Here is a 19,083-nt window from a genome sequence, read left to right as displayed (position 1 = left end):
TTTATCAAATCTAACTACAGAGGACCAAGTAATTTCTCAACTTGTAATTCTGGCGATTTTACTTTAGTTTTCCTTAAAGCCTCATGCAAAAACATAAATGAATGTATTTTAAAATTTCTCTGCATATGATCCTAAAAGGTCTTTATAAAGTTCTTGAAATAAATTCTGGACAACTTGAAACTGTTCTGGGTGTTTTATTTCCTTAAGAAAACACATTCCCTACTTCCAACTTTATTGCTCTCAGATCATTTCTGTTCTGTTTCCCTGGCTCACAGTTCCCCTACGTGTTTGGGTTCCATGTGCGGAAAGGATTGAAAAAAAGGAAAAGAAATACAAAGGTGGAAAAAAAATCCCAGCAAGCCAATGGTCATTGTCCTATGGATTCTGAGAATACAGGGAGCTGGAGAGACTTGGCAAGATTAAATCCCAAAGATAGAGTTTTATCCAATAGTGCAACATATTCCACTTGGTTATAAATCTAAGATGACAGGGTTCAGGGGGAAGGCAGGAGGGCTGTACGCGTTTTGTGGTGCGTGAAGAACGCTGACTCTGGGCTGGGTACCATCCAAGTGGGGCCGTTGAAGGAGTAACGGTCTCTCTTCTTAGCTTAATGGAATGTCTAGTTTCTTGACTTGCAGATAAATCATCTTTTCTTTACTTTTTCTTGGTCTGCAGTAATAAAACAAAAATGAGAAGGGGAGAAATAAATTATGAGGAGACAGGAAACCCAAATAAAGTGGGTGATAAATAACGGGACAATCAATGTGGACCAGCTCTATCCAGGCCCAAGTTTGTCACGTGGTCCAAGGGGTGATTCGAAAGTAAGCAAGCAACTAACCGGTCAATTAAATAAGTAAAAATTTAAAAATGGACAGCGTTTGACCAATATGGTTGGGCTAGTTCCCGATGGACCCTTTTTAAAAAAGCATTTTATCGGGGACCTGTACAATTCTTCTCACCATCCATCCAGACATCCATTGTGTCAAGCACATACGTACATTTGTTGCCATCATCATTCTCAAAACATTTGCTTTCTACTTGAGCCCTTAATGTCAGCTGCTCATTTTCCCCTCCCTCCCCACTCCCCCCCACCTCACGAGCCCTTCGTAATTCAACAATTGCCATTATTTTGTCATATGTTACACTGTCCGATGCCGGATGGACCCTTCTTGAAGCAGGACTGGCCTAAAATATTTCCTACGTAGGATCTTCCACCTTTCTGTGGATAGAGAAGGTGGGTAAAGCTTAACTAGCTTCTTACACCATTTAAAAACGATGATTGCAACACATGCACAACGATCGCCAATTCTGCAAACAGAATTGAGACTTCTTTTAACTCAAGCTCATTTACTTCTTAACAGCTTGAGAGGTGAAAATTTTAATTCACAAGCTTATACAAATGACAAGTTTGGTGAATGTATTCGGTTTCTACAAATGCTGGCTTCTTGCTGAAACTCTTGCAGAAAAGCAGCTTTCCTCATTGGGTAGAGGCCCCCATCATGCTCTGCTGCCCAGATATAGTCCTGTTTGGGGTGACATTGAAGTCAGGTGTGGGAGCTCTACGTCCCTCGAGCTCCTCAGGGCTTCCCTCCTCGGGAGGTGGTTTGTCCTGCTCAGAAACAGCAGGAAGCAGAAGGTCCCTCAGATTCTCCACTGATATTGGAATCTTCTCAGACTCCAGTGCGGGGACCAATCAAGTTGACCTGCTCCCATGGTCACTCCTCCAACAGCAATGGGAACAAGAGCACCAATGTCATCAAGACCATCGACAACTACAACATCACCATTGTCATTATCAACTAGAGCATCAATAAAGAAAACAACACCAACATTATCATCATCTTCAAGAACTACAACATCAACGATGCTCACAACATCACTGACAGTGGCAGCATCGACATCAACCTTAACAGCAGCAACGATACTTCATCAACAGCAGCTTTAACAACATCGGCATCAACAACAGCCACCATTGGCTGGCTACTAAGTAAACAATAGGGGCGGTATGAGACACTCTATCTTCCTTTGCCCAACTGTGGACCCGGCCTCTGGGAGAGGCAGCTTACATGCAGGGCAGAGGATATGCTGTCTGACCATCAGATTAGGCTCTTGATGCTGTTACTTCCTGGCCCAATGACTTTGGGCAAATTCTTCACTTTCGCTGTGCTATGGTCTTTTCAGTTGTCAAATGCATTTAATAATAAACCCTAGTTCATAAAATTGTGAGAACTCAGTGGGATCATACAGCAGATGACCTTGAAGAGAAGTAGTTGAAAGCCCTCGTTTTACGGAACAGGAAACAGGCTTAAGTGGTAGAATAAGCTTACTTAAGTGATTTGTAACTCGGTCTAACTCCAGATGGAACCGGGGCCCTTCGAAACCAAATGATTTGGGCAGCAGAGAAGTAAAGTCCTAATCTCTTTCTGCCAGCTCTCCTTCAGTGGCTGGGACCCGGGACCCGTCTCCAGTCAGCTCTCCTGAATGAGGCCTGCCTGACTGTAGGGACCCACTGTGGCTGGCTGTGCGGCTCATGGGTACCACTACCTCCTCCAGGGAGCCTCTGTCATTCTGTGTCGGTGGGCCCCTCTCCAAGATCCCTTCCAGTTCTCACCCTCTCATTCTGCAGTTCTCCAAGCTGCACACAGACCCAGCTTCTATCTTAGAAAGGTGGCCTGAGTTGTGTAATGTGAAAAAAACAAAAGCACACATCTTTCTATAAGCTTTTGTTGAGCACCAAAATAGAAAGAAGATAAACCAACCCTAGAAAAATCTCTTACACTGCATCAGCATCTTTTGAAATATCCTGATGACAATTGGAAAAAAAATCTTACCAGTGGCTATACAGGTCCTACCTCTGAATTGCATTTCTATTGCTCACAGTAACTCCAAACATACTTTAAAACGTGATTGCCAGTAAAAAGTCTAGGTACACATTTTCCTGTTTTATACATCAGCTATGAAAACTTCTATGAATAATAATGATTATTGAAGTGCCTTCTCGTGTTTAATTGCAGCTAAGAAGACAGGAATTGTTTTTCTTGTTTACAGAGCAAATGATTGAAATTTAGAAAGTTAAGAACACACACAGGCTTGGAGGAATTAGTTCCTTTATGTGGTTTCTGCCTTGTTGTTTTTTTTTTTTTATAGAAAAAACAGCCTGATAGATTCCTCCCCTATGCCCTGAGGAATCATCCTTGCCTGAGTTTTCTACCTGAGAAGTTTTGCTACTTTTATCTATTTGGAGTGGCATTTCTTGGGTAAGCTGTAAACAACTTTGGTGTGACAGTTTTTGTCTGGTCCTGGACTGCAGCCTGGCCTGAAATTGGTGTACACCTTGCAGGAATTGGTCAATAGGTCGTGCAAATAAAGTGTCTCTGGCCTACTAAGAGGGGATTGGTTAGATCATTCCTGTGGTGGGAGAGCTGTGCCTTGAAATCAACAAAGGGTTCAGGTATGTAAGCAGCCAACCTCACATCTTTTCAAGTAGAAAGAAACATAAGTGAGCGAGAACACAAGAAATAAAAGGAAATGAAGCCAAATAAGAGAGCCGTGACACAAGCCAAGGGTTGTAATACGGAAGACAGCAGTAGGCAAGGAGGGAGCCCAGTGACAGAGCAGATGGCACCAGGGAGCAGGATCAAGAAGAGCCTGTCCTGAGACGGCTGAGAGGAAGCTTGTCCTGAGGGAGCTGAGAGAGCTGCCCTGCACTGAAAATGAGGCACTTGCCTACAGGCTTCCTGTACCAGGGCATTGAACGGATTTGAAATGGTACTGTCAGAATGTGGGATTTTGACCTGAGTAGGAAGGAGGAAGCAGCCCCCCACTAAAGATGGCAGCCAACAGGCATTCAAAGTGGTGAGATCTGCTGCCGTCTTTGAACAAGTCACCGGTGCCTGTTGCCTCCTTGGGTCAAAACCCAATGCACAAGAACCCTGGTGGTGATGCTATGGGCATTCTTTGTTGGCCACATGTGAACCATTTTGCCTTGCCTGAGCCTGATCCAAGTTGTATATTGATCCTGAGCCGTAGCTTGTTGCTTCCTTAATAAACCACTTATTAATGGTAGCTTGTGAGTTTTGTTTGGCCCTTTCAATGGAACATTGAACCCAGAAGAGTAGTAGAGAGTGCGATGCTTTGAGAGGGAGAGCTCATTCTAGAACCACTGAAAGATTGAGGCGTGGTCTCCACTTCATAGGGAGCTGCCTTGGACTGATCTCGATTCGCCTTGTCCTCCCTGAAGGTGGGTTCTAATGCTACTGCTCCCGCTACTCTCTTACAGATAGGAAACGTGAAGATGTTGGAAAAATCCAGAGCAACGTCACACAGAAATGCTGTAGAAGGAAGGCAGGCATGGGTGAGCGGCTCCTCAGTGAGTACCAGCGTCAGAAAGAGCGGTTGAGCTCGTGGGCTATCCTCGGGGTGCTGCTCAGGTGGATGGGAAGAAGCGACATTGAAACCAGGATCAGGAGGGATGGTTTGTCTAGATCAAGAGCTTAAACTCAAATGTCCACAGGCATCATCCAGACACTATAAATGTACCAGGCAGAAGACAATTGGGAATGGTGGGGACTGTAGTCCCCCAGAGGGCAGGGCTAATAAAAAACTAAGCCCTAATTCAGCTCCGGTAAATTGTTACCAGGAGGAAATACCTGGTCAGTATTAGAAAATCTTTCCTTCTTCCTTTTTTTCAAACAGATCCTGGAAGTCCAGTTTATGTGAAATTTCTCACTTTCTAAAATACCGTGTGGGCCAAGTAAAATACTTGAGACTGTGTGCTGTGGGCTGACCTTGGTTGAATTCCAAGACCCCTTCCAACTCTAAGGCTCAAATTCTAGGAAAAGTCTCAGACTCCTGTGATTCTTTTCCAGCAACATTTTGCTCAAGTACTGAATATATTAAGTGTGAAAATTTTGCAGCATGGACAAAACTCAGTACAGTTCCTGGCACCGATAGGCCAAAAAGAGAGAGTATGGATAAAATAAATCAATGTATATAAATAAACCTGTGGGATTGGTACCATAAAGTTTCCTCTTTGGGTTTAAAAACAAAGTTTACTTTTTGAGGAGATCCAAAATTCACAAAGTACAAAATGGCATGTATTGAAGTCTCCCTCCTACTAATATTCCATGGTCACCCATTTGCACAGACAACCAATGTTAGGTTGGTTTTGCATATTCTTCCAGAGATACAAGGAAATATGTGCCTACGTTTCTCCCTTCTCTACTCTACATAGGAGAGACTATATGTTTGCATTAATGGTATGATTTAGATGGTCTTAACAGTGTACATTAAGCTGTCTCATTCTTTTTCGTGGCTGCAGTTGCTGCTCTTAGGTTGAGTAAGTTCTGATCCTAGTGACCCGGTGTTCGCCAGAACGAAGCACTGCCTGGTTCTGTGCTACCTTCACAAATTGTTACGGTTCAGCCCGCTCTTGTGGCCACTGTGTCAATCGATCCATCTTGTGGAGGGGCTTCCGCTTTTGTTTTTACCTGGCTTGTTGAATGGCGTACCATAATTTATGTACGTGGTTCCCCAACGAATAACACTTAAGTTATTTCCAATATTTTGTTTTATTAAAGTTATTCAATATATAAATTATCTATAGAATTTTGTACACATAAATTCTTAAGAATGGAATTGCTGGGTGGATAGATATTTGCATTTGTAAATTTAATTTTGATAGCTGTTGTCAAGTTGTCCTTCAAGAAAGCTTCCAATATGTGCTCCTTTTGGGGATGTATGGGACTGACTCTTTCCCTACATTCTTTCCAGCACAGTATGTTACCAAGAAACTTACTTTTCGACTGTCCGAGGAAAAGTGGATGGTAGCAGTGTCTATTTTTGCTTTTCTTATTATGAATGACGTTGAGCATATTTTCATATATTTAAGAGCTCTTTTTATTCCCCTTTCACTGAATTATCTGTTATAGCCCTTTCCCATTTTTTTTTCCTATTGAGTAGTTGCCCTTATAGATTTATTAGAACTCTTTTAGGGAATTAGCTCTTTAGAGAGTAGTATTTTCTCCAAGGTTGTCTTTTTCTTTTACTTTTAGCTGATATTGGCTTTTTACTGCAGAATTTAAACATTTTTATGAAGATAATCTTATTAATATTTCTTTCTGGGTTTTGGATGTTGTGTCCTATTTAGAAATACCTTTCTCACTGTGAAGGTATAAATACATTCTATAGTTTCATCATTTTACTGTTTCATTTTAAAAATTTTTTAAGTGTTTGATATTTGTTTAATTTTCTGAATGTACGGTGTGAGGTATGGATTCAGTATTGTCTTTTTTCCAGTTGGCTCTGGAGTTGTTCCTAACACTTACAGTAAGGCTCACGTAGGAATTTCAGTTCCCTACCTTTGCATGTTTTCAACTTCCTCTATGGTCTCAGGTAAAGTCTTTCCTTTGGTCTCTGGCAGCAGCAACACCAGCCCTCCAGCGATCAAGCCAACCACCGCTGAAAGCCAAACACATGCAAATCACATTAGGAACTTTAAAATGCAAGTTATGTTATTAGATCTTCCTCTATATCTATTTTTGTATTTTTTAACACTTATTTACAGATTCCTGCACCATTTCTGACTGCCCTATTTTCCACCATAAATATTATGCCGGCTTCAAACTCTACTGGGTTACAATTCCTAAAAGGGAAATGAAATATGTACTTCTAGTTTTGGGCCAAGGTTATTCTAGGCTACAGGACATTGTCCCCATATTAAGATACTTCGGAGTTAGAAAATAACTCTGAAAAAGAATTAACTCTTATAAAAAGGAAGGACCTATCCCTGCCAGCACAAAGTACTTAATATTAAAACGAAGTCAGAAGTTTGGATCATTATTAGCAAATAAAAGTATCACTGCACAGAATCATTTAAAAAGGTTTTCGGTCCAACGTCAGGTGTTTGAATCATTCCTGTGTTTCCCTTTTTCTTCAACTGTAACCGTTTGCATGTGCTAGGCATGTGCTAGGTGTGTGCTAGGCGTAGGTAACAGCTGTTCTGATGCTTTTGTTTGTTTACGTTCCCATGCACGTTTTGGACTTTAGAAAGTCGAGTTCTATCTATAGTTTTTTCGTTGAAAGCCAGAAGCTCACTATGGGTGAGTCTCTGGTTTGGGGGTTTCGTAGAATGCTGGACCCCACCGTCTCTGGCCTGTGAGTGCTTTCCACACTAAACCTTGGTGATGGGAATGGACTGAGGAAAAACACAGCTCACCAAGGTGCTGTAGCCAGTCCCTGTGAGCCAAGGCAGGAGGTGGGGCTTCTGCTAAGCCCCACTCAGATCTGGGAAGAACTTAGGTTTAAAGTTGACAGCCCTGGAGATTTAAAACATTGCCAGTAGTTGACCTGTGACCTAGGTAAGCCCTCACGAGTATACTGAAGTAGACGGGTCCTGATGCTAGGACTATGGATGTTCTACTTGAGACCAACAGATGACATTTTCCTAGTGTTTATGAAGGATTTATAATGTATTGAAGGTGCACTGGCAGTGTAGAGCCTAAAGGCTCAGCTGCACCCACAAGGTTGGCAGTGCAAACCAACCCGTCGCTCTGAGGGAGGAAGATGTGGCGGTCTGCATCTATGAAGAGTGCCCGCTCTCTCTCCTGAGATCAGCTTGATCCCAACTGCTAGGGACCCTATACGACAGGGTAGAGCTGCCTCCCAGGGGTCCCAAGGCTGTCAATCCTCATGGAAGCAGACTGCCCCATCGCTCTCCAGTGGAAGCAGCTGATAGATATGAGATGCCAATCTTCCGGCCACACCAGGGCTCCTCTGTGAAGATTACAGCCTTAGGAACCCGATGGGGTGGTTTTATACTGTCCTAATTGAATTGCCATCGACTCGTTAGCAATGCTTTTGTTTCATTCTCCCACCCCTGACTTGTACAGTGGATTGGGAGCAATGCTAAGCATCTAATATGTCTTGGCTCACTCCTTACCCAAACTCTGACTTTTAGTATTAAAATTCTCATTCTATCGATAAGACAATGAATACGAGTAGATGGTCTGTTTTGTTGTGAACCTGGTCTCTGGGTCCACCGTGCTAGGCTGCCATATTGATCATCTTTCCAACATGGTTTGATTTAAGTTAAAATCAAACAATGGGACCCTAAGGATGTCTGTGAAAGGCTTATTTCCTTCATTCAAAGGATTTGTGTTGACAAAATGACAGTCTCTTGCTCCACCCCTTACACCTTTTAGTTGTAAGGTGTAGTTTACTGACACCTTTTAGTTCCTTGAAGCAAACACTTTTGTCTGGATCTGTTTTTTACTCATTCTAGTGACTGTTTGTCAAGGTCAAATAAGATACTTAATGAAGCACTTTCTTCATGATCTATCAGATTGAGATAATATGCATTGATATTCTGTTACGAGAGATAAAAAATAGACCCTTCCAGCCCTCTCTCCCTCTTCTTGCCAGTTTTTGGCAGTTACATTATTTTTATTTCCCTTGTTAAAATAAAACAAAACACTTTTTAATGAAATGCTCTGTCTCCATGTAATGCAAGGCTATCGGTAGCTCCTGAATTTCCTTCCATCTTTGCTTTCCCTACTCTACTGCCCAATGTCATTGGAAATATCAACTAGGACAACATTTCCATTTGGTTCAAAGCCATCATTCTCCATGTGCATCTATTATTGGACTCTAACTTCGGAAAACTTGGTCTGATGACAACGTTAATATTGTGCATTGCAGAGGCCAGCAGCAAATGAGCCTTTTCTTTTCTTTGAGCCCAAATGTATTCTTCTTACCAAGATCAAAGGGACTCTCTCTTTTTATACGCTATCAGTGGCTCAAGGCCTAGGTCAAATTTATTTCCCTTACACATGGACTATGCATATTTTTGGTACAGCTTATACTGAAGTTCTTGATGGTCTTTTGGGAGTCTTGTTGTAGAGACTGGATTGGTTTCCAAACATTTGAGGACCCATCTTCCCCCTGCTCTCTGCCCTTCTCCTCTTCTCTGCTCACCCAACTCTAGCCTCGCTGATCTTTCTGCTGGTTTACAAGGGACAACCCCCTCTCCCCCAATCCAGTTTTCTTCAAAGCTACGTATTTATTTTTACAAAACAACTTTATCACCTTCATTACACTTACTACATTTGTCAAATCTGTGATTCCATTCTTAGAAACATTTTTCAAACTCATTTGTTTGGATGGCTGACAGCACCTCCCTTGTTTTTTCCTTCACCTCTTCTATGTTGTCAAATTGCTGTCCTTTCGTGTCCCTCTTCATTCACAGAAACAAAAAGAAGTCACATGGAGTGAGGTCAGGTGAGTCAGGTGCATGGGGCAAGAGAGGCATGCCGTTTTTGCCAATAAACTGGCACACTGAGATGCCTGTGTGAGTAGATGCATTCTTGTGGTGGCAAAACCAGTCCCCTGTCTGACAAATTAGGGTTTGCTTGTTTTTCTGGGGTCACACACTGTTACGCAATCTTTTTGGAATCTCTAAATAGAAAGATCGATTAACAGTTTGACCTAGTGGAACGAACTCCAAATGCACTATGAGTTGACATTTTCATCTGTTTGGGAAGTTGATTGATGTCCAGAATGAGGTTTGTCATCAATCAACATTTCACCTTTTTTGAAACAAGAAAACCACTCATACACTTGAGTTTTTCACATAGCGCTGTCCTTATAAGCTGTGTTCAGCATCACAACAGTTTCTGCAGCATTTTTCCAAGCAGGAAACAAAATTTCTCTTAAATCGCCTACTACAAAAAACAAGGTGTGAGCAAAACTGCTTTTACAAAAAAATTTACTGTGACTAGAGAGGAGCTTCCCAGGTGATGCCACTGGGTACACTAACTCGGAGCCAGTTGCTGGATGCTCGCCTAGCAGGGGGGAAAGTGCATACTATAAAAGATCCACCCAGTGGAAGTTTTTCCCGTTTTTTGGTGCCCCCTCTTATGCTTGGCCCGGTTTTGGGGCCCTTGCCTGTTCTGACCCCTCTGCTTGAAAGTCTTTCCTGTGACTTGCTTCACCTGCTCCAGGCTCACTTTTCAAAGACACTCTCAATCTCAAGCAGGTTGAGGCCAGGGCCATTGCTCCTTGCCCAGTGTTAATCTTTTCATAGCCGTCAACACTACATGAAGTTATTTCGTAGCTCTTTGTTTACTTATTGATTGGATGACTCAAAGACTCAAAAATGAACTCACTGCCATTGAGTCAATTCTGACTCATAGGTAGAACTGGATGTTGAAGGTCCTTGTGGTTTTACTTTTTTCTTTAAGATGTCCTTTCTCTTGGTTTGATGTGTCTACATTATAGGCTTCACAGCCGGTTGCAAATAATGAGTATTTGCAAGGTGCTTCAGAACTGTGCCAGGGCACAGTAGGAACGATGGATGGAAACCAGTTGCTGCTGAGTTGATGCATGGCGACCCCATACAATTCAGAGTCGGAACGGTACCAACTAAGGTTTTCAATGGCTGATTAATTTTGGAAGTAGTTTGCCAGGCCTTTCTCCCCAAGTTCCTCCAGGTAGACTTGAATGTCCAATCTGGCTAGCAGCCAAGTGTTTAACTGTGTGCCCCACCAACAGACTCCTGAATAGTGGGGACAAAACGCCAAATCCATTACCAGCTAGTGGATTCTGACTCATGGTCATTCCACGTGTTACAAAGTGAAGTTGTGGTTCCTAGAGTTTTCTTGGCCATAATCTGTATGGACGCAGGTCGCCAAACTTTCTTCTATGGTTTTGCTAAGTGGCTTGGAACCACTTTCCGATTAATAGAGGTTTACAAATTGTGCCACCCAGGGACCTAAGGCAGTGCTTACTGAATTACTGAGTAATCAAAAGTGCTCCAACCTCTAGAGTAGCGGTTCTCAACCTGTGGGTCGTGACCCCTTTCAGGGGTTGAGTGACCCTTTCACCGGGGTCACCTGATTCATAACAGTAGCAAAATTACAGTGATGAAGTAGCAACAAAAATAATGTATGGCATTCGGAAGGTTGAGAACACTTCTGTAGAGAATCACTCGGTTATCAAAATGGAACAAATACAAACAACAAAAGCTTTCAGCTCGCATCTGAATCCAGTGTCTGGAGTGAGGGAATTGTGAAGAACTCAGTGCTGCTAGGTCCGTAGAGTGTTCTGACCCACAGTGACCCTGAGCACCACAGAATGAAACACCACCCTGTCCTGTCCCATCCTCACAATTGGTCTGATGTTGGAGCCCATTGCTGCAGCCACTGTGTCAATCCATCTTGGCGTGAGCCTTCTTCTTCTCACTGGCCCTCTCCTTTATCACAGCAGATTCATCAAAGTGTGGTCATTGGCTCTTTATTCATGCTGAGAAAGCCCTGGTTAGGTAGGAGATTACAGATCCTTGTTTCCCGCGTTCTATCAACAAGGCCTCTCCATTGGGTTGACTTTGCAGGTTTCTTGGCGTTTCATGGCACAGACCACGCTGAGCATTCCCTCCGTACAAGGAATGGCTGCATGCATGAGCTGGGCTACCCATTGAAAGGGGTGGGGGGCAACTTGAACCTTCCCAGAGGTGGCTTGGGGGAAAGGCCTGGGGTAATCTACTTCCAGAAAGAGCAGGAGCTTGAACAGCCCAGGGAGCAAGTATGGTGTGCAACTCTAGGGCCCCCATGAGTGGGACTCACTGGCGAGTGGCTTGGTTTCTGGTCACTGTGAGGAAGAGAGGTGAAAGACGTTAAAATGCTAAGCAGTGTTGCCTCCTGCCGGCCATGCAGACTCAAGACTGGCCAGTCTTGAGAAGAAGAAATGAGTGGCAAAAGTCAAGGCGGGGCTTGTCCCTGAATGTACATGTTGAAACGTATGTCTATTCCTTGGCCTTTTCCTCGGGGGAGGCGGGCATGAAAACACCCAGAGCAGTTCCTCTGGGCCTGGAAGGTCTCACTGCTTTCTGAAACGGTCCCCAGAGAAACAGGAAGTGTCCGTTCTCTACCCAGGACTGACCACTGCCCCGTTGACCCCCTTCCCTTCACTGTCCTTTTGAGGGAGGAGCCTGGAGAGAGATTTTCCAACTTCTTAGAAGGAAGACGTCTAGAAGGGTGCAGGGGGCATCTCCCCAAAGTTGACCGGGCCAAGAGGTCCCTGGGCAGTCTGGGAGGAAGAAATCTGGGGCGCGTCTGTCTCATTAGCAGTGCCAGCCACTCTGTGGTCAGACCACGGCCACCTCAGGATAAAGAGCGTGTGTTCTATGCACGTTGACCATCTTGTGGTGATTACATTGGAATGTGGAGGAATTCACTGGGTCTGTTTCAAGGGTGAGTTCGATCAACTGTCTGGAACTTTTGCTGGCAGACCTATAGCAGTGGAAAAAATCTTTCCCCCTCACAAATCTCTGCTGGACGGGGAGAAGTAGGCGCGAGCAGGGGTGGCTGTGCGTGCGTGCGTGGCACTGAGCACACCAGGATGGAAAGATGGGAGGGAGTGTCCCTGGTATTCTCCTGGGACGGGCAAGTACTTTCTTCCTGTGAATGAAGGGAGCGTTGTAGGTTGCTATTGTTCAGGGTCCTGGAGTCACTTCTGATTCGGTGACATCATGTGACAGAACAGAACTGCCCCCTCCCCACCCCGCGGTGGCTCTTCATCTTTATGGGAGCAGACCAACAGGTCTTTCTCCTAAGGAGCAGCTGCCTTAGTTCATGGCCGAGTGCTTCACTCCTGAACCACCAGGCTTCCTGAAAGTTGGATGCCCATGGAGAAAGTGTAACATCATCAACTGCAAAGACGCTCAACGCGGATCCTGAAGGCCAGTCCACTGAGTGGAGTTGGAGGCGTCTGGATTGACAGGAGAAGGGGGGTGTCGATTAGGCGCCTGAATCTGGAAACAGCATTCATTCACATCACAGACATCTGTGAGACACATGGCAAGAGGAAGATGTGTCTTGTGGTCTGTTGCTGTGGGGAAACCCAGGAACTCTCTCAACCTACAGATTTGATGCTCAGTGTGCTACTGAGCATATATGTGCGAGCTGCTGATGCCTGGAGCTATCTTTGTGACCCCCTGCCCTCCTCCCACTGGTGGGAGGGAGGAGGGGCTCTGATCTGCGCCTGACTCCACTGACCACGTTACAAGGAGACTCTGTGCCAATCTCCCATAAATCTAACTGTCAAGGAGTCCGAGGAAAGCGCTCCAACCCTGCACAGTGTTTCATTATACCCTTGCCTTTTCTTAATGTTGGTTTTGTTTTCATTCCAACCACCTTTCTTTGAAGGCATGAGGTCGTTTTCCACATCTAAGCAGAGAGGCAGCAGAAGGAGCTGGCCCTTTGACAAAGAGTCCCTTGGAGAGGTGGAAACCAGCGGGGAGAGATCACAGCCCCCCCCCCCCCACTCTGTGAATGCTAATGGGCTCCCACACTGAGTGTTAGTGCTTACCTGCAGGACTCTCGCTTTCGAGTAGAAAAATGGAGGTCCCTAGAAAAACAAATGTTCGCTTCACAACATTGAGAAAGATGTCTCACCAAAAACCATCAGTGGGAGCTCGTGCCAGACGTCGGTGAGCCGGTACACCAGGAACGGCGTGAGGATGCCGCCGATGTCACACATCGAGGAGCAGACGAGGACGCCAAGATTCCTAAAATGAGGAAGTCGGTTGGACAGTTGCCTGTGTCACAGTGTGTAGTAAACTCTCCCCTCAACCCCAAATAAACACTCTCCTACATCATCCAAGTGTCTGCGGACTGCTACCGTGATGTCCACGCCATTTCGAATGCACAAGCAGGATGTTGTTAGTTGACCCTGACTCATGCCCACCTTCCTTCTGCCTTCGACACATCACTCTGAGTGCGGCCAGGTTTGACTGAGCCTGTTGGTGGGGCTTGGGGGACAATTCATCTCCTGGAGTTTCTCTTATCTCAGCTGATCCTCGACTTTCCAACATGATGCGCTTCTCTTCTGAGACTGTGTCCAAGCAAGCAAGTTCAAGTCCTGCCCATCCTCGCTTCTGCATACCCTACCTCATTCCATCCCCATTCTGATCTACTTGTTTCACAGAAACCTTTGAGTGTTTGAGCGGGATGAGGGATATATATATATATATATATATACCTTGTGCTTTCATTACCTGACTTTACGGTCCCTCTCCTACACGGGCCTGTCTGTGCTGTGCTGGAGCAATCTCTCCAGAACCCAGTCTCTTCTACTCTGACCACAGCTTCTGAGTCTGAGAGGGGGGCTGACTTCGCCTGTGTCTTTAAATGCTCTCATCTGGTCTTACACTTTGCTCCTGTCTCAGGCCAGCATCAGCTAGTGCACCCACCTGCTCTGTGCTGTGTTGAATGCACTCACCTGATGAAGGTGGGGTACAATTCTGTATTGACGAGGCAGACCATTTCATAGGCCAAGGTAATCCCCATTCTGCCTAGGCATGCAACGGCAACTTTTAGCCACTGTAGATCTGAGGGAAACAAGCAAACAAAGAGCAACAACAAAAACCACGTCACCCATCCACAAGACATACCCAAGCCTTGTGCTCAGAGAGCCCTGTAGAAGGACTTCATAAGGAGACATTCACACTGCAGCGCTCTTCTGTAGATTCAGGGCAACAACGGCACAGGCTCTGTCTCCCTTTGTTTTCACCTAGACCCATTTGTGTCTCGTAGCTGTAGACCTCAGTGGGGATGAGACCAGAGGTATACCTGTTTTTGAAGGTGGACCACCTTTCATGTATGCAGACCACCGTGGAGCGTGGGCGTATTTTAAACGATTGCTATGAACTAAATGATTCAAACCAAGCTCTGCGTTGCTAACGGGATTCTGTTAGATAGGATTTTGTTTCTTTTCACAGAGAAAACATTTTAAAAGAAAGAGAAGATCTGACTAATTGCTTATTGATTGCATTTATTTCAACTGTCTCCTGTAAGCTGTAGGACAACACAGAGAGCACAAGGGATTTGCCTAAATAGGATCAAGGCATTTTGCTCTACCCAAAGTCCATCCTTGTTAGGCCAGTGCTGCGGCCTGAAGGGTGGACCCTGATAGGCGTCACTGCACATCTACCCCAGGAGACAATTGGAGGCCATTGTTCTTTTTTTTTTTTTTTATAGCACTCTTGTTTGGACGCCCTTGTTCCTAAAGGCAGAGTGGTCACACAGGATTGCCCTGGATGGTTCCAGACCGTTTTCCCTCAGATGGGTTTGGATAATAAATTGCATGCTCCTGCTCTCAAAGGGTCATGACACTCCCTCTTCTCAGGGTCTTGGAAGACCCCGGCTGGCCTTGAAACTTACCATCGGGGATAAAAACTGAGGCCAGACAGGCTGCCCCTGCCACCATATTTGACCCAGCCCAAGGATACCGGCGGCCAATGCGATCGATAGTGAGGATGATGATGAAGGCAGCTGGGAACTCCACCAGGGCAGAGTAGAAGAAGTCCAGGTAGATGTCACCCCCTGCGAGGCCCATGTGCATGATGAGGCCCTGGTAGAGAACAGAGCTTGTGAACCTGAGCAAAGAGAAGAACCCAGGTCAAGCCAAGCACCAAAGGCAAGTAGCCCCAAGGGGAGAAGCTTCTGGGAAAATGGGGCATGGTGGCAGTAGGGGACTTCTCTTTGTGGACTTCTTACTAATGCCCTGTCTTACTAATGCCCTGTCTGATTGCTTTTACGCAGCCAACCCTACTGTTGTGGCTGGTTCTTACTCCAGAGCAAGCAAGGGAAATACGATTAGGAGATAATCTGTGGGCAATAAACTCCAAATAAATGATCTCAATGGTCAGAGGGATCCATTCAGTAAAATTATGCTGAGTGATTAGTGGCTGTTAATGATTTATCTTTGTCTCCTCCAATGGAGGAAGGATTCAACCTCAGTGCAAAGGAAACTCAAATCCTGCCAACTGGACTGTTGGCATCGGCACGTTGAAAGGAGAAAAGATGGTGGCTGTCTAGGGTTTATTTTAGTCTGATCCACAGTCAAGGCTTACGGAAGCAGCAGTCACCTCAGCTGCACGGGATCTCTCAGGCACACCGAGACCCAAGCCATGGCGCTTTCTATCGCCCCATGCACACGTGAAAGCTGGACCATGAATATGGAAGACTGAAGAAGAAGTGATAGTTTTAAATTCTGGGATTGTCGAAGAATGTTCAAAGTACCGTGGACTTCCAGAACAAACAAACATGTCTTGGAAGAAGTACAATCAGAATGGAGACACATTGTCTCACGTCCTTTAGACATGTTTGCAGGAGAGACCTGGAAAAGGACATCGTGCTTGGTCAAGTAAAAGGTCAGGTAAAAAACACAGAAGACTGTCCAGGAGATGGATGGACATAGTGGATTCAACAATCCCTGGGGCACACCAATTGTGAGGACGGTGCAGTGTGGGGTGATAGTGTGTTCAGTTGTTCACAGGGTCATTGTAAGTCAGATGGACTCAACAGCACCCATCATCACCCCACCACCAACAGCAATGCAGTTGGGATCATCAAGAGTCCCTAATTATTTCAAACTTTGAGAAAACAGAAACCAAATGGCTCAAGTCACCCCTCTTGATGGTGTTATCTTATGACCTGCTACAAACAACTCTTTGATCTCTTTCCAGTTTTGTTTACTGAAGGGAAAAAAAAGTTCATTCTCTGTAATGGAAATAGGAAGCTCATGAGCTGGAGGAATACTTAGAATAAGGGAAGAAGGACAGTGAGGCCGAACATCACCCCTGCATTTTAGAAGCACCCCTGCAGAGGTTGAGAGGTTAATTCCTGATGGACGTTGAGTTTGTCCGTGGTTGGAAGCCTTCACTTGGCTGATGCAGAAGCCAACATGCACTGAAGGGAAGTGAGCCGTCTATGAAAGGCATAGCCCAGGGCAAGCAGCACCTGGAACAGAGAGCAGCTGGAGACACGGACAGACACATTCCAGTTATAAGACTGTGTGCAAGTCGGTATCATAATGGATGATAGCAGCTCATAAATTGAGGTTTTTCCTTCCCCCGGGTAGAGGTGCCTTTTCTCTTGCCAGGCCTGTTCTATAAGAAGAGACCCTCCCTTGCGTTCATTCCATCAAGAGCAATAGTTCTCAATTTTGGCTACACATTAGCAATATCTTTTAAAATATTGGTTCCTGGGCCCTACTCCAGATCGATGACATCAGTATCTCTGGGGGTAAGGCTCAGGCCTTAGTTATGTTTAATCTCCCCAGGTGAGTCCAAGGGGGAAGCCAAGGTTGACAGCATATGGATCTGTGCTTAGGGACTATCAAAGAATTTCATTATTTGCTTGAGAAGAATGATATTGGGAAACCTTGATTTCAATGTTGGTGTCCACCAGCCATGCCAATCCTAGGGCTAGCTGTGTTCTGAAGCATTGCTCTCCTCTCCCTTCATCGTGGATGACTGGGATTGAAAAAAGTGCGTGAGGATCTTAACATCGAGAGAGAGAGGGAGAGAGTAAAGTTCCTTACCAGTTGTACATCAAAATTAAAGTGTGTTTCCTGATCTGCGGGGTTCTGACCAAGTCAAGGAATGAAGGATTCAACTTCTCACCACCTTCCTGATCAGGTCGCAGGCTCTACAAATAAAGAGAACAACAGCTCTGTCTGTTAATCGGTGGTGCCTCCGGGTCATATATGGAAGAACAATAATACTTCACATGCACCAAACATTGATAATGTGCCACACTAAGTACTTCACATACATCATCTTACTTAATTTCTAAAGATCCTATAAGTAAAATTTTATCCGCCCCCCCCCCCCCCCCGCAATCTGAGTTTACAGCAGAGGAAACTGGAGATAGAGAAGTTAGACAATCATGGCACAGAGATAATGACACTGGGGGAAGATCAAAGCTGAGCCAGCTGCCTCCACACCCCTGGGTCCATGTGTGAACCAGTAGGTGGGAAGTTCTGCTCAGAGGCCATGGAATTCAGCTCAGCAGCATCAGCACGAACTAGTACTTGTTTGAAATGAAGACCAAGTGTTCCATCTCTGATTTACTGTGCAGAATTATTTAACCTTTGTATAAGATTTCCAGTGATGCTTTGCACAGATAGAGCAGGTTGACTAGTGTCCCCCAAATTCGTGCCTGCCGGCACCTCAGAATGTGACCTTGTTTAGAAATATGACCTCTGAAGATGTAATTAGTTCAGGATCTTGAGAAGAGATCATTTTGGACTTAGGGTTGGTTCCAAATCCAATGACCGGTGTCCTTCTAAGGAGAGGACACCGAGAGACACGCGGGCAACATGATGGGGGCAGAGGTGGAAGTGATGCATCTACAAGCCAAGGAGCACCATGGGTGCTGGAAGCCTCTGGAAGAAGGGGGAGAGAAATGGAATAGACAGCCTCTCCCAGAGCTTCCAGAAGGTACCAACTCTGCTGAACCCTTGATGTCAGACTTCTGGTCTTCATAACTGTGAGAGGACAAATTGCTGTGTTTTAATCCCCTGGAGTTTGTGGCCATTTGTTATAGAAGCCGTAGGGAATGAAAGCAGTAGTTATTAAAGTTGAGAAGATAAGAATAGTTACAAGATGGTGGCGCTGAGAGTCAGACTCCAGGGTCTGGAAGCAGAACTTGCACAGAAGCAGGGGGATTACAATCAGTTCATTCTAGTTTGACCCTTGCTGAGACTTTGCATTTCCACCCCAGATAACCTGAATCTGAATCTACATTTTAATGAGACCCCTGGCCGATTCTTATGTACATCTTCTTATGCATGCATACGTGTCACCTGGGGATCTTGTTAAAATGTCTATTCTAGTTCAGTATATCTGGGGTAGAAATGCAAATGAACTGTTTCAAAAACCCTGAACACAAACCGCTCCACTCTGCCTTTCCTGGAAGGAACAGGGATCGTGTGGGAAAAAGTGAGGGATGTGGTGAAGAAACCTCCCAGCAAGACTTTGGCAAGATGTCTTGCCATTACATGAGCTCCCTTTCCGTTGGTGACACAAAGCTTTGCTTGTGCTTTATTTCCTGGCCAACATCTAAAAGAGTCTAAAACCAAAGAATCAGGTTTGACTAGCAGTCATCAGCAAGAAAAAAGACACATTTCAACCACCCAGAAACCAGAGAGGAAGTGAAGAAAAAGGTCTAAGACCCTCCCTGTAAATGTCATGTATGAGTAGCTCTCAGATTCTTACAGGCAACACATCCTAGACCCTCATTC

General features: G+C 45.0%; 1 protein-coding gene across 1 annotated transcript in view; it reads right to left on the bottom strand.

Annotated features, from left to right (window-relative positions):
* Positions 1-602: 602 nt before the first annotated feature.
* SLC22A2 (solute carrier family 22 member 2) overlaps positions 603-19,083 on the bottom strand; it is a 41,253-nt gene continuing 22,772 nt past the window's right edge. Inside the window, exons 6-11 of the mRNA XM_075553865.1 lie at positions 17,380-17,486; positions 15,216-15,430; positions 14,275-14,383; positions 13,449-13,561; positions 6,360-6,459; positions 603-669 (exon numbers count right to left, since the gene is read on the bottom strand). Of these exons, the coding sequence (XP_075409980.1) occupies positions 603-669; positions 6,360-6,459; positions 13,449-13,561; positions 14,275-14,383; positions 15,216-15,430; positions 17,380-17,486 (711 nt within the window). The remainder of the gene's footprint in view (positions 670-6,359; positions 6,460-13,448; positions 13,562-14,274; positions 14,384-15,215; positions 15,431-17,379; positions 17,487-19,083) is intronic.

The sequence above is a fragment of the Tenrec ecaudatus genome, chromosome 7 (assembly GCF_050624435.1).
Source record: "Tenrec ecaudatus isolate mTenEca1 chromosome 7, mTenEca1.hap1, whole genome shotgun sequence".
In the NCBI taxonomy this organism is placed as follows: Eukaryota; Metazoa; Chordata; class Mammalia; order Afrosoricida; family Tenrecidae; genus Tenrec; species Tenrec ecaudatus.
Note: the sequence above shows the minus strand (reverse complement) of the source record. Positions and strands in the feature narration are given on the sequence as shown.